This window comes from Battus philenor, unplaced genomic scaffold (assembly GCF_028537555.1).
Source record: "Battus philenor isolate CCGP_79_NKW_IND1 unplaced genomic scaffold, ilBatPhil1.0.hap1 SCAF_1, whole genome shotgun sequence".
Lineage (NCBI taxonomy): Eukaryota > Metazoa > Arthropoda > Insecta > Lepidoptera > Papilionidae > Battus > Battus philenor.
Window position 1 is genome coordinate 2,161,422 of NW_027181661.1, and position 14,685 is coordinate 2,176,106.

The following is a 14,685-nucleotide window of genomic DNA, read 5'->3' on the forward strand; positions in this document are numbered from 1 at the left end:
ATCGCATATCATATTCAATGAGACCTCCACTACGAAGTCCGCCGTCGCATCTTGGCTATTAGTGACTTATGCAGACTAAGACCGTATCGGACGTCACGAAGTACGCTCTGAATAAATTGCACTCAGATATCATCTAAGCGTTCCCTTGCTCCGCATCGAATTTATCTTCCACGTTTGAATATCGAATGTTGCTTTATCTGCGGCTTATCGTGTAATGAAATCACACAGCGCTGGTACAACTCGACGACTACACTGAGAGATGTCCGATGCAGCGGTTGCTTCTAGTACTAACAAGACTATTATACGATACTGGCTGATCCAGCAAACGCTGTTTTGCAAAAAAATATTTTTAATTTTCAATTTTAAAATAAGGGTTGATCGTAGAGGAGTGAAGATTTAGGGTTGTATGTATTTTTGTATGTTGTATCATAAAAAAATAAAAAAAAATTTCGTCAAAAGAATAAAAAAAAATTTTTAAGGGTGAACAACCCTTATCACTTAGGGGTATGAAAAATAGATAGTAGCCGATTCTCAGACCTACTAAATACGCATATAAAATTTGGTAAAAATCGGTCAAGCCGTTTGAGAGGAGTTCAAGTTCGAACACCGTGACACGAGAATTTTATATATTAGATATACGGAGAACATTTTTAAACCAAAAAAAAATTTAACAGTCAATTTCAAATATGTCTTTGATATGTCAAAAGTTTAAGTAAGGTTCTAGATTGGAGATTTTAAACTGGTTTAACTAGTAATATAATCACAATTATATACCTTATATTAATATCACAGCTGCGATATAAGCCTATAAACATTATTAGAGAAGGTTACGCAATACATATGGTTGCTCGGCACTTAATATTATAAGACCATGGAAGGTGAACTCAGCACAGGATGTCTATCTACAGGGTGGATATGACCTTGTTATGGTCCTCCGAAAACCCTGATAGTAGATGGCTTCCAACCGATCTTATTGAAGATCTGTAGGAAGACCTATACCCGGCAGTGAACGTTATATGACTAAAATGATAATGATAATGATTATTTATATAAATAAATTAAACATTACATTAAAATTTTTAAATTAAATTACTACTGTAAAATAACTAATAATTATATTTAATACCAAAACCACAGACTAACCAATAATATAGATTATCGTTAAATATGGGTCATATTATAAATAAATTTGATATATATTGACAATTTTAAATTTAAAATGTTACATTATACTCTTATCGATTATTCTCTCCGACAGCGGGTTGGTGATACTGGCTAGAAAGAATCCCACAGTTAACTTTTAATATATGAGTGTCACAAACTTGTAATGGAAGTAAGTAGTAACAACCTTGAAACACTAGAGTAGCTAACAGGTCATAGGGGTTCCATAGGCTGCCATGCTGCAGATGACCAGGCTCAGGGAGGCTCCAGCATGGTGGTTTACATCCTGGAGCCACTAATCTCTCTACCAACCGGTAAGGCTAGATCTCTTCTAGAACGTACTAAGATTCATCACAGTGAGCAATAGACGACCAATGAATAGTGCCGACAAACAACAGAGGCAATGCTTACCATACGCTGCCGACTTAAACACCATGCTCTGGAGACCGCTGCTGCACGTAGTGGCAGGAATATTAACCGGCCATTGTCTTTTTAACAAACATCTGCTTACGTTAAAAAGTCCTCTATTCAGGGCGTGCCTAGAAGAGGATAAAACTGCTGCCCACGTACTACTTCGGTGTACAGTACAGCGTCCTATAAGGTTACCCATCTTGAATAACTACGACGCCTTCCCGAGACATGAAGGTTCTGCTGGGATTTCTCGGGGAGCTGGGTTCGCTTGAGTAAGGCTAATCGCGACGCATGAAAAATAGATATAAATGAAAACGTAAAAGAAAGTAAAATAACTAAAATAAAGTAAAACCGGCAAAATTCGGTAAGAAAAGGCTACGAATGTGAAGTGAACTATGAACAGAACAAACAATAAAAAGGAGCGAAAGAATTTGTGAGGAATAAAGAAGAAAGAATAATTGACATTAAAGTGGAAGAAAAATGGAGTTCTGTAAAGAAATTATTATTTTTATTATATGTGTACCCAAGACAGAGGAAGTACGAGAGATCCTCCAAAAACGGGGACGTACAAAAAACCCCGAAATGAGCACAGTGCTGCTTAGTTACGGAAACCAGCCGGTAGAGATAAGACAAGACACAATCACTATAAGAACAAATAACAGCAAAAATATTGATAAAATTTGTTAATATTGTCTGTGTATCGTTTTGCTACTTTAGTAGCATAGCCAAATATCATTGGCGAATATAAAGCTCAACGAATCCGCTGGCTTGGTCACTTGAGGCGAATGGGATCGGATCGGAGCGTGAATGTAGCGTACCTGGAAAAACCGAGGGGTCGAAGACCAGTGGGTAGACCCAGGTATCGCTGGATCGATCGCGTTGAAGCAGACTTGCGCGAATTGAATGTCAGCCAATGGCAGACGATGGCGCAAGATAGAGGAAAGTGGAAGTGTCTCGCTTCGGCGGCCAAGACCCACTTTGGGTCACTGAGCCAGCGGAGTAAGTATGTAAATATCGTTTTGCACCTATCCAACAGATGACGCCCCTTGGAGGAAACGACAGTAGTGATGATTTTATATATAGCTCTGATATAATGTTATAAAGATCAATGCACTATGTTTCTAAAATAAATTCAGTAGCAAATAAATAGATGTACAGTTAAAGACATTAGACGAAGCAGTGAAATGAATTGTACTAAACAAAGCGACGGAGTAAATCATGAACGCATTGTTGTACAACCATCCAATAAGTAAGGACACTATAAAGGGTAAAGAAAATGAGTTGTTAGATCATTACATGGAGTGGCGTGCGAAGCTCTAACTTCTGGGAAGCGAAACTTAGCCGCACGTACGGAAATGAACGAGATCGTTCTAATGTAACAACTCCAATATACGTAATTAGTAACACGCGTATCCACTCAAATACTGTTCTTTATTTGAAATAGATCAGGTCTGTCTAATCTTTTTTTAAATTTGTGTCACAGCAACGGTAATTATACTATACTTTTATCTAAAATTACATGCGTTTATCATTCAATGATGGCATTTGGCTTACAGTGTTCATCTATCTGACATGATAATGACGAAACCGTACGGTTCTAGAGTTAGTATACGAGATATGTCTTCTAGAATAGCAATCTTTTGCAAACCATCCAGTAGCAAAGTTGTATATTTGGTTCATACTCTTAAGAACTACAAATGTATGCTTCATAGTTAACAAATATAGTAACGGAAGAGCTTTTTAAAAGCACCGTTATATAGGGCGCCTAGTTACCTCATCTTATTTCTATGACATGGAAATATTTTTCAATGATCTTATTCACAAACTTTCCTATTTTCACTCTCTTCCTCACTTACTCCTTTCTTTCATTTTTCATATTTTATATCATTCTCACATCACACATTTAATTTAATATAATTTATTGTACACGCTAGGATACATTTAAAAAGTTTCATAATAATAAACAAAAAAGTACAATCGGTCTTATCACACGAGGCAATCTCTTACAGACAACTATAGTATGGAAACACAACTTACATATATACAAACATGCATATAGTATATATAATTCAATAATAAATAAAAACATCAAACTGATTTGGATCGCACTAGCCTCAGAACGAATAAATAAATAGAGGAAGAAAAATAAATGAATTTTAAGTATAATTATTTGAATATTAATATATTTAAATATAAATTTATTTACACTACATTCACGCATCGCTTCCCAATTCGATATCTAACAATGTCTTCTTACACGGTTTTGTTACGCTTAATTACATCACGTATTACAGCTTACAACGTAAGAAATGTGGCGGCACTCTTTTTTTTAAAAGGGGAAGCGATGTTGTTTCTACGAAAGAGTTTGTGAGGGCTGAAAAGTACCTAGTAATTTCACGCCTCACAGAATTTGCGAGTTCAGTGCTTGAAGCGTTCGGATATGTATCTCTACTTATCTGCCTCCCATATTATTGACTCACAATTAGGCTCAGATTTCCGGCTCTCCGGTGTAAAGATGTCCTGCGCTTTGAGCTTTTAGAGTATCAGAGGTGTCTTTGAACTTCCCCGCCACCCGTAGAAGGTGAACCAGTTTTATTTCTTGCGTTCAGGAGAAACCCGTGTCTCTTCCATCCACCGAGTAGTCCATGTCTTACAAACCTACATTCTGTATCTGTTTTAACACTTTACACCAACACGGGTATAGTCTCTCTTCGTGCAAACGTCATCGTTGTAACTGAAATGCGATCTGGGAGAGAAAATTTTTTAGCTCACGGATCATTGTTTCCGTGATCACGATTTCGACAAAGCTGCACAAAGCCAAAATGGCTACCAGCATAACATCACGAACATCTCTTACTCACATATTTAATGGAATCACGCGTTATTTTGCGGAAGTCCATCCTAAGTAAGAAAAGGACCAATATTTAGCCACTTCCGCACATCCAGTGGTAGTCGTGCTACAAAGTAGCAGACAATGCGAATTACACAACTACCACCGTTAAATCACTCAACATGTGTTTCACCCCTCCACTGGGGCATCTTTAGGAGTTATGTTACACCGATTAGTGTCAAACACAGAGTGACACACAGACCAAATACAAAAACTCACGCACATTGTTGCACGACTACCACTGCTTGTGCGGAAATCACTTACTTACGCCTCATGTATTGCAGTACCTTTTAAAAGTAGAAGTTTTTACATTTCCAATCCCTAGAAACCGTTGGAGACCTATTCCTAGACCTATCTAAGCAAAGATGAGTCAAATTTCACAGTCGATCATTGCTTTTACCTATGCTAGGAATATGCAGTGATAAACATTTCATAACATAAATAATGCTCACGATTATGGAGAATTTTTAGAAGAAGAATAAATAATCCAGAATTTGGAGCGTCTAACAATTTGATTTCGTAAAAATAAGTAAGAAAAGGAGGGAGGATTAGTGCCAAACACAGAGTCACGCATTTATCAGCGGGCTGTCGTGCAGTGCACTTTGTTGCACGACTACCACTGCATGTGCGGAAGTGGCTAAATATTGGTCCTTTTCTTACTTAGGATGGACTTCCGCAAGGTAACGCCTGATTCCATAAAATATGTAAAAATAACTATTCAGAACTTATTGCAAAACTTTAGTTACTTTAGAGACAGTGGTATATGTAGTGTAAGAAGTAGATATAATAAACAAAGTGTTTAATGGCATGATATTTTTCTGCTATGAAGTTAACATTTGTTATGAAGAAAATACGAATACGTTGTCATGCCCGAGGCGTGAGGTGAAAACCTGTTACTAACAGTAAATTGCATTAAAAATGTCTAAATCTTTTTAGCGTTGCACTGCTTTCATCATAAATAACATACGCGAAACACCCTGCGGTGATTTTAGTTTTGTTAATATGATGCGCTTTGTATTGTCGTGGTAATTTTTTTTTTATATTTATATACTAGTCCAGGAGCCTGTGTATATTTTACCCTTGTCATTGTAAAATCCTATAATTTCTCACATAATACTTCATACCAAATATTTATAACATAACCACAACATCATTGTTATAATTTAAGTTTTAGGACGTAGCATGGGAAGATCATTGGGTTTCAAATATGACCATAAGGAGACTAGTTATTTAGAAGCTTTTTCCGTCTTTTATCTATCATACAAAGTCGTCTGTCCTCTTCATAGATGGAGGTCTTACTCCTTACTTACCTCTTCTCAGTCCCCTAAACTTTAATGATCTGTATACTACGAGTAGATTAAAATATAAAATATGTCATAGTTCATATGTCACTATACACTGTGATTAGAGTATTTTAGTAAAAGGTTTAGTATTGAACGTGTAGTTCATCTGCTGACGCCTTAAACGCCTTAAAAGGTTTTGTAACCATACTTAAAAAAAAGATCTGTCTGAAATGTGATACATTATTTTTTTCTTTTTTAATGCGACAGAGCATTTACTTTCGGTTTAGTATAAAATCTGCAAGGACTAATAGTAAACAGTAATTGATTTTAAAATGTAGTTATTCGGATTATAAAAATGCTCACTATAACCATACTCGTATAATTATTACGATATTTATTATATTCTAAACCATTGATCATATATTATGTATCATATATCATATATTAATTTATAGACCAATATTTAGCCACCTCCGCACATGCAGTGGTAGTCGTGCAACAAATGCACCGCCCGCCAGCCCGCTGATAAATGCGTATGCGGCAAACAATGCGAATCACAAAACCGCCATCGCCAAACCACTTAACACGTGTTTCACCCCTCCACGGGATATCTTCAGGAGTTATGTTACACCGATTAGTGCCAAACACAAAGCTAAGCACCTTGGTCCTTTTCTTACATTATATTAAAATCATGAAATCTAACACACACATAGCAAAATTAAATCGATGAAGTAACATGTATATGTGTAAGGCAGTGGCCATAAATCCGAAGAACTTTCATAACTCGAAGCTAACGCTAAGCAATGTAGTCCCGAATGAGATGTTCGGTTACCGTAACATAAACATTATTTATGCCTTCTACGAACTCCCCCAGAGTTTAAAGGTTATATCTAAGTAGGTCATGAAATTTGATTCGTATTTATAATATATAGGAAATTTAGTGTACTAGTAATTTGAAAAAAAAAATATTATTCTTGCATGTCGTCTTCTACGAACATCGATCGCGAGTATATATTTTATTTATACAGACATATATTTATATAATACAAAAGTATTTGCTAATAAATAAGCTATGCAATCACCCAATAAAATTTTTTACACATGAAGCCTTCACGATCCGTGTTATTGGCCAGTACAACTATAATACTTCCATGTGAAATCATTCTTAGAAATACGAACGTTAATTTGAATTTGGAACGTCTTCAGTGATGTGGCCGCTGCATTTAGAGTCATGTACAGTGAATACACCTTCTTTGATCACACTTGATTATTATATATCGTATTCATCACTAACGTGCTTTGGGTGGTAAATCATCACCGCCCACTAATCGAGTATACTCATAACCTATCAGCCTATTGACATATTGTTGTAATTTTTACCTAACCAAACTTTTTTCTCTGAATTTTTAATAATTTTAAAAATTTCACAAATAGTTTTCTAATGTATAGATTATAATTTACAGATTTATTGACATATTTTTGTACTTTCTTCTTCTTCTTCTATCTTCTTAATATCTTTCACTAGTTTTTTTTTATTCTATCACATTCCCTATCATTCCTTTCTTTACCTTATTTCCTTTCATACATACATCATACATCCTTCGCCATTCCTCCTCAAAACGTATATACGATTTTGATTTTATTTTTCTATGCATTAACAATTTAGTCATAGTAATATAAAAAAAGCAATCGGGGGTCAATTGAAAAGATATAGGGCCAAAAACAAGACTGGAGGTCTGTCATCTGTGGATATTTGACAATTTGATGTTATAATAATGGCTTCGTTTCAGTCCATAAACGCTCATTGCAAGGCACATGATTCCCCCAAAAATGCTGTTTGGACTTGCTGCATATCCTTTGGAAACTTCTTTGTGAGTTGTGGCAACCATATGTAATTAATGCACAAAGCATGGCTACCACTGCTAGTTATATTTCTTTAAAAGGACTAAAATTAAAATATGCAATTTTAATACAGTTCACTTAATACAAGTTATACAAAATACGGTAAAAAAAGGTAATATTGTGTATTTATATACTACAATAATGCATAAAATGCGCGCTAATCGACACATCGATTATGAACTCGGAGCAGTGAATTAATGGCGGTTTATTTTCTACGCTTATTTTTTTGGTTTGATTATTACTATTTATTATAGGTTACTACACACATCCGTGCAAAAACATGACGCACACACACGTACATAAACACAAACAATATCATTAGGAACAACTAAGGAATTTGTATATATAAAATAACTTGTTAAAAAAATTGTATGAATGTTTATTGTTAGTGTAGTTTTTGTTGTATCTACTCTATATAATATAATTATATGACGTGTATATACAGCTACGATACGGAAAAATAAAAAAAATAAACTGGCTAATTCATTGGTATTCTTCATATTGAGCTAAGGGGCAGAAACATGGATCTTGAAGAAATCCGATCGAGATTGTGTGAACTCTACCAATGTATGTTTTTATGGTCCCAATTTTTGCGGATCTCTCGTTCTTCTTTACCATGGTAAAGCAGCGACTTTTTATACATATAATAATTGTTTACTGAATATTTTTATAAGTTTCATTATCATCAACATTACACCGCTCTACCCGAGTAGAGCTGTGCAGTGTTGATGAAGAGGACTATTGTGGAAGAACAGGATATATGGGGGAGGGGAGGCATCCTACAGCTCACGTACCGCTTAAAGGGTTATTTCGGATTCTCAAAAAATGTGCGCCCCCCCCAAAAGACCAAGGGGGCCCCATCAAGAAAGTCACACACAAGGCCCAAGCAAGAGGGCGCATCGAATAGCAACTACCAGGAGGTAGTTGCAAGAAGAACATCAAGACACCGACGCCGACGCCGACTCCAACATCACCGTCGACGGAGAAAAGCAGCAGCAGCAACACAGCAAGTCTCTCGCAGCGCGCCGAAGCGCCGGGAGGCGGCGAATAGTATAGAGTAGAAGGAAGGAATTTTTTTATTAGCTCGCGAGCCCTGAGGTCGACGAAGTTGTAAGAGCTCCACAAGGCTAACAACGAGAACAACATCCGGAATACAGAGCCCAAAAATGTAACTAAAATCTAATTTAATTAAAAAAAAAAAAAAAACTTATTTTCTCTATGTATATTAAAAATTATTTTTAATTCCTGACAAATACATGCACATCACTGACTAAATGCAAAGCTTTATTTTCGATAAACATTCTTTTCTACTCCAGTTTTTAAGTAAATATGTAAAAACAATACCTTTCAAATACCTATTTAATAACATGAAGCTAGAATACATCTGATACCAACTTTAAAATCTATGTGTTTATACGTAAAATCATAGACCCTTTGTAAAGTTACTGGTATCCACATATTTTTAATTTCAACAATACAAAATTTATATAATATTTTATAATAAAATTCGGCGAAAAATGTTATTTAACGCAGCCTGATATATTTCAATTAAGGAATACGAATTCGTTTCGTAATTACTATCCACAGTGTGCTGTATTTTCAACCATAATCACAGAAAAATAAGGTTGAAACTCGTTTTATAAACGTAACCGTATACTCAATTTTTAATTTAATTACAGATGTCACTAAAAGTATGTACATAGGTTTGATATTGACGGAATAATTATAAAATAAATCCACCCGCTCCCACTCATCTCAAATCAAGATTTAAATTACTTCATGACATACGTGAGAGGTCTTTAAGATCATCAGAGAATCTGGAATCAAAAATTCACATGCCATTCGATTGTGAAACGATTTACCGCTGAATTAAGACGTGCTAACTCATTACCTATCTTTAAGAAAATGGTTAAGAACTATTTACAAGACTTTGGACTATTTATCTGATAATTCATTTCTTGTGGTAGTTTCCGTGCATAGGCCCTGAACTAGGACGACATAATTAAGGTCAAGAGAAGTTGTGAAATGCGGGCAGCGCAGGACCAGACATGGTGACGATCTTTGGGGAGAGGGGGAGCCCTTTGACTTGCAATGGACTTCCATCGGCTGAAAATATGAATAGCTGAAATATTGCAAAAATCGTTACTAATTTCATACTATAATTTCTGTGAAAAAATTAAATCAAATGCCTCAATAATTATTTCAAAATATAAGTGAAATTTAAATTCATATAAAGAAACGTGAATATTTTTTTATTTAATTTTTCTCTTCTGTGACATCCCTGTTCGCATTACAATCACAATGCTCATATTACAAGGAGCATATGAATTTAAAGTGTGCTAATTAAATACACTGACGGAAAATGTTCAATTACCTTGAGTTCGCTAATTGTATCTTATTTTTTAAATTCCGAAATAAACTTTCATATATAACTAGAACTGTCTTTGTCTTATTCCACTAAATCGATATTGATATACTCTCGTGCTCTCTCGTATCTTTTAAAAGACAATTTCGTTCGAAATTATTGAGTGCACACAATATAATTTAAACCATAATATAAATATATGATATAGATATATAAACAAACATAATATAAGTATATAAACCATAATCTTTGATCCCTGTTTAGTAATGTTTTTACTTGTTCTGTCATTGTTTGACTATAAATCATTAAATGTTCTCAGTGAGATAGTTATAAGGTAAAAACTGTAACTAATTTTATATGTCTAAGCTTTTAAGTTTGTACTTTCTTACTGCCTTTTGTTACTGTTTATCTCCAATAAAGTAAATAAATAATAAATATCCTAATTATCATCAAAGCGATGAAGTCTGATTTCCTAATTTGAGCACTTCGTTTCTAGCAAAAAGAATGTTTTACTTTTACTGTTATTGGACAAATAAATGACATTTTTATTATCAGAATACTGTATAATCTTACTATAAATATGATATATACGAAACTGGAACCCGGACCTGGACTAAGAATTTAAAATGGAACATTACACCTGCTTCGAGCCAACGATAGGGAACACTGTCTGTAGAATCTTTCTCTTAGGGTGTACCACAGCTTTACGTATTTATGAACTAGAGAAAGCAAATTGAGAAAACTGTCATTCCTGTCATGTCACTTGCTATAAGGCTCTGGCTTTTTATATAGACCACAAGGTCGGTAACAACTTGAAAACTCTCTTTTAAAGAAATACTTATTATATAAGGAGATAAAAGAAAATAATGCAATAATACATAAGTATCTTGTTACTTATATTATATATATATATATATATATATATATATATATTTGTCGAGTCAGTCGTACAAGCCATTACAGTCATTCACCATCAACCTACATATGTACTGCACGGCATAAACTCTTTCAAAGTTCGTCTGTGGGGGCGTATCGACGCCGTGTATATCGGCTCGTTGCCACCACAAGCGATGTGCACCGCCTTCTGCTACTTCGGTCTAGTAATTATTCGAGTAGTGTCGTCGTTAATCTTGGTTCTTCTGCGAATTATCTCAATAGTGATACAATCGCGCAGTCATTATTTTAATTAATTGGAAATATTTAAAAGTTTTAAAAGATAACAATGGTCACAGCCGCCAGTCGCTTACTCCGACAATTAATGCACGCACAATATTGTTAAACGCTATCAATAACGTTCACATACTCAGTAAGAAAAGGACCAATATTTAGCAGCAAACCAAACACAGAGTGAGCAGAGTGAGTGAGTGGCACTAATCGGTATAACATAACTCCTGAAGATGCCCCATGGAGGGGAGAAACACGTGTTGAATAATTTGGCGGTGGCGGTTGTGTAATTCGCATCGTTTGCCGCATACGCATTTATTAGCGGGCTGGCGGGCGGTGCATTTTAATGCACGACTACCACTGCATGTGCGGACGTGGCTAAATATTGGTCCTTTTCTTACTTTGGATGGACTTCCGCGAGGTAACGCCTGATTCCATTAAATGTTACATACTTGACACACCTTTATCAAGGATATTTTTAAAAATGAAAACAGAAAAAAATGCACTTTATTTTGCTGTTCTCAATATACGGACAGACAAACTTAGTTGGTTGAGAAACGCTGTGGGCATTTCGAAGTGGGCTTATTTGAAAACTAACGGAGGAGGCATATGTCAAGCCGTGGAGTTCCTACAGCTGAAATTATAATGATGAATGGTCTTTCAACGTATCCTGTCAAACACCAGGGTAGTAAGTTTCATGTTGGACAACATTCAATTGTCTATTCTATGTGGTATTATGAAATTCTACTGAATCGTTATATTTTCTCTATATGGAAATATAATAAATAAAATTTAAATATTAATGTGTGTTAAATAGGAAACTCTAGTTTGATTATGGTTTTCAATAGATTAGTCTCTCCACGCATTCTTCTCCTGGTGGATGAAAAAGTTTATAAATTGAAAATATAAAAATTAAATCTTTTGTTACGAGAAACAGATTCTCGATACATTTCAAACTTTATGATATATAACTTAAAAACTTACATTTATAATGCATTACTGTACCTCTCCCAGAGGTGTCTTAAACTATAAAAGCAATTCAGCCGCAAAAGGAGAAGAAATACCTATATATTTTTATTTATTTTTTTATTATAGCAAACCATAGTACGCAGAACAGATGGTCGCTGGTACCTAAAGTTCTAAGTGGTGAACATGAACTGCAAAGCGCAGGGTTAGACATCTTCCCGCAGGGTACAAAGAAAACCATAGATAGTGGCTGCTTCACACCATTGTTATTGAAAATATATTACGGGGAGCTATCTCCAGCAGTGGACATTTTACAGTTGACATTATGATAAAGCATAAACGATAATACAGACATAAAATACTAATTAAAACACTATAGTAATTGCCTCGTGTGATAAGACCGCCCATTATACTTTTCTTTATAATTATGTAACTATGTATATATTTTCTATTGTGTATTATAAAGAATAAATAAATTAAATGCATAGCTGATGTATCAACAAAATGCTTAAAACTTTTTGCACATATTTTCAATCCTTTCAAAGGTAGATTATTCTGTAATAGTAAATTAATAAGTATTTTATATCAGAATTCGGCAGAGTAATAATTTTCAATAGTACGAAGGTTTCTTATTGTATTATCATTACGTTTTTTAATATTTCTGAAACTACAGATTTTTGGAAAGGATGTATATTAATTTAGTTGAAACCATATGAGGTTTACAATCACCTTTCTAAAGTTTTTACACGTATAATGACATTCTTTATTCAATTTTAAGAATTATTCGAGAAACATGTACTAGAACGTAAGACAGAAAAGTATTTAATCTTGTAATATAAGTTATTTTTATTATAGTGTATTAAATATAATTTCTTTATTAATTATGTTATGGGCTTTAAAAATTATAGGTGTAACACTTATGGTCGTGAGAATCTTATATGTAGATAATTTTCTTTCCATCCGTAATACAGAATTGTATGCATGTTATTTTTATTATAGTGTATTAAATATAATTTCCTTATTAATTATGCTATGGGCTTAAAAAATTATATGTGTAACACTTACCATCGTGAGAATCGTACATGTAGATAATTTCCTTCCATCCGTAATACAGAATTGTATCCACGATGGCTTTGTGATAATCCGGTCTCATGCTGACAGCGTGGTCTATAAGACCAGACGATGGTGGTATGACCTGGAAAAGAAACCTTTTTTAGTATCTTATTTACGTACCTTCATAGCTATGTACTTATTTATATATATTATTATTTATATATATTAAACATAATTAAACTCTATTTATTTAGGTATAAAGTTCACTTTGCGTTTGATAGTTCGCAATAAACACATTCGCCAAATTCAAACGCTACAAATATATAAAATCTTTTAACAGCAGAACCGGTGTATTATTTATGTATCGCTAAATTATTTATTAACTTTACATTTGATCAATAAATAACTATCATTATCAACATCATTTCACTCCTAAGAGGTCCAGAGTCATAAGTCTGCCCATAAATTTATATACTTATTCTCTGTTGAAGTGGTTGCTGTTAGTCTAGAACCTTCTATACCTTTATGGAAGCTGAGCTCACAGAGCGGAAGAGTCCATGAACTAAAAACAAACAAAGCCGGATGGGTGTGTACTAGTTGCATGAAGTTGTTCATACGTAGTAAAGCTCTCTACCCGAGTAGAGCTCAGTAGAGTCTATGCTATATGGTGTGCCTGTGTGGACGGCAGCATGGACCTCAGAGGAGTCAAGGAGTGATCAGGACCCAACCTCGGTTCGCTCACACTGTTCACGGTGAGGGATCTGGTGGCCGCTCCCTAAAAACAGGTGTTGTGGTGTGGTGAGCAGTCTTTAGTTCTGTTATGTATAACCCAGTATCCTGAGCAGAGTGTCGCAGGTACAGTGGGTGCAGGTGCTTTGTAGTTAACGCTTGAAATGTTGTGAGTGTCTGCAGTAGGTGTAGTGTGGTGGAGTACGTCTTTGGGACGTCTCTTGGCCTTTACTGAGGTACTGGGGGAGTAGCAAGAAGCACTGTCTAAGAGAGGGTTTGAGTGGGAAGAGAACGACATAGTCTCTGAGCAGGCCTTAAAATTCTTGGACAAAGATTATATGAGATCCTTTAGAAGCGACTTACATTTAAAAAGTAAAACACACTTTCGTTTCGACTTAACTGTATTATTTATAATCTGTAATCTAAATTAGAACTTTCATAGAACATTCTATTTAATACAATATTTACACCACAATATTTCAGACAGAAAATAGTTTTAACATTTAAAGTAACGACTTTCAAATGCGAATACGTGAATATCGATAAAAAAATTCTTTTAATTTATATTTCATATATCGTTTTTGAAATCGTATTTCATCGCACGCAAAACACGATTATACAAGTCAAATGTACCACTTTTCAAATCGGACGTGAGCCGTAAATTAAAAGGAAGTGACGTCACTGACATGGCAACTGACAGAAGCGCGTAATGAAACTGCAACATAAGCGATCTTTTTTTGATTAAAGCCTACCAGAGTGGC

At 34.8% G+C, this 14,685-nt stretch overlaps 1 protein-coding gene across 1 annotated transcript in view; it reads right to left on the reverse strand.

The window, feature by feature from the left end:
- Window positions 1-14,685, reverse strand: part of LOC137924171 (glutamate receptor 1-like) — a 113,118-nt gene that overhangs the window by 80,959 nt on the left and 17,474 nt on the right. Inside the window, exon 4 of the mRNA XM_068767570.1 lies at window positions 13,208-13,337. Coding sequence (XP_068623671.1) covers window positions 13,208-13,337 — 130 coding nt within the window. The remainder of the gene's footprint in view (window positions 1-13,207; window positions 13,338-14,685) is intronic.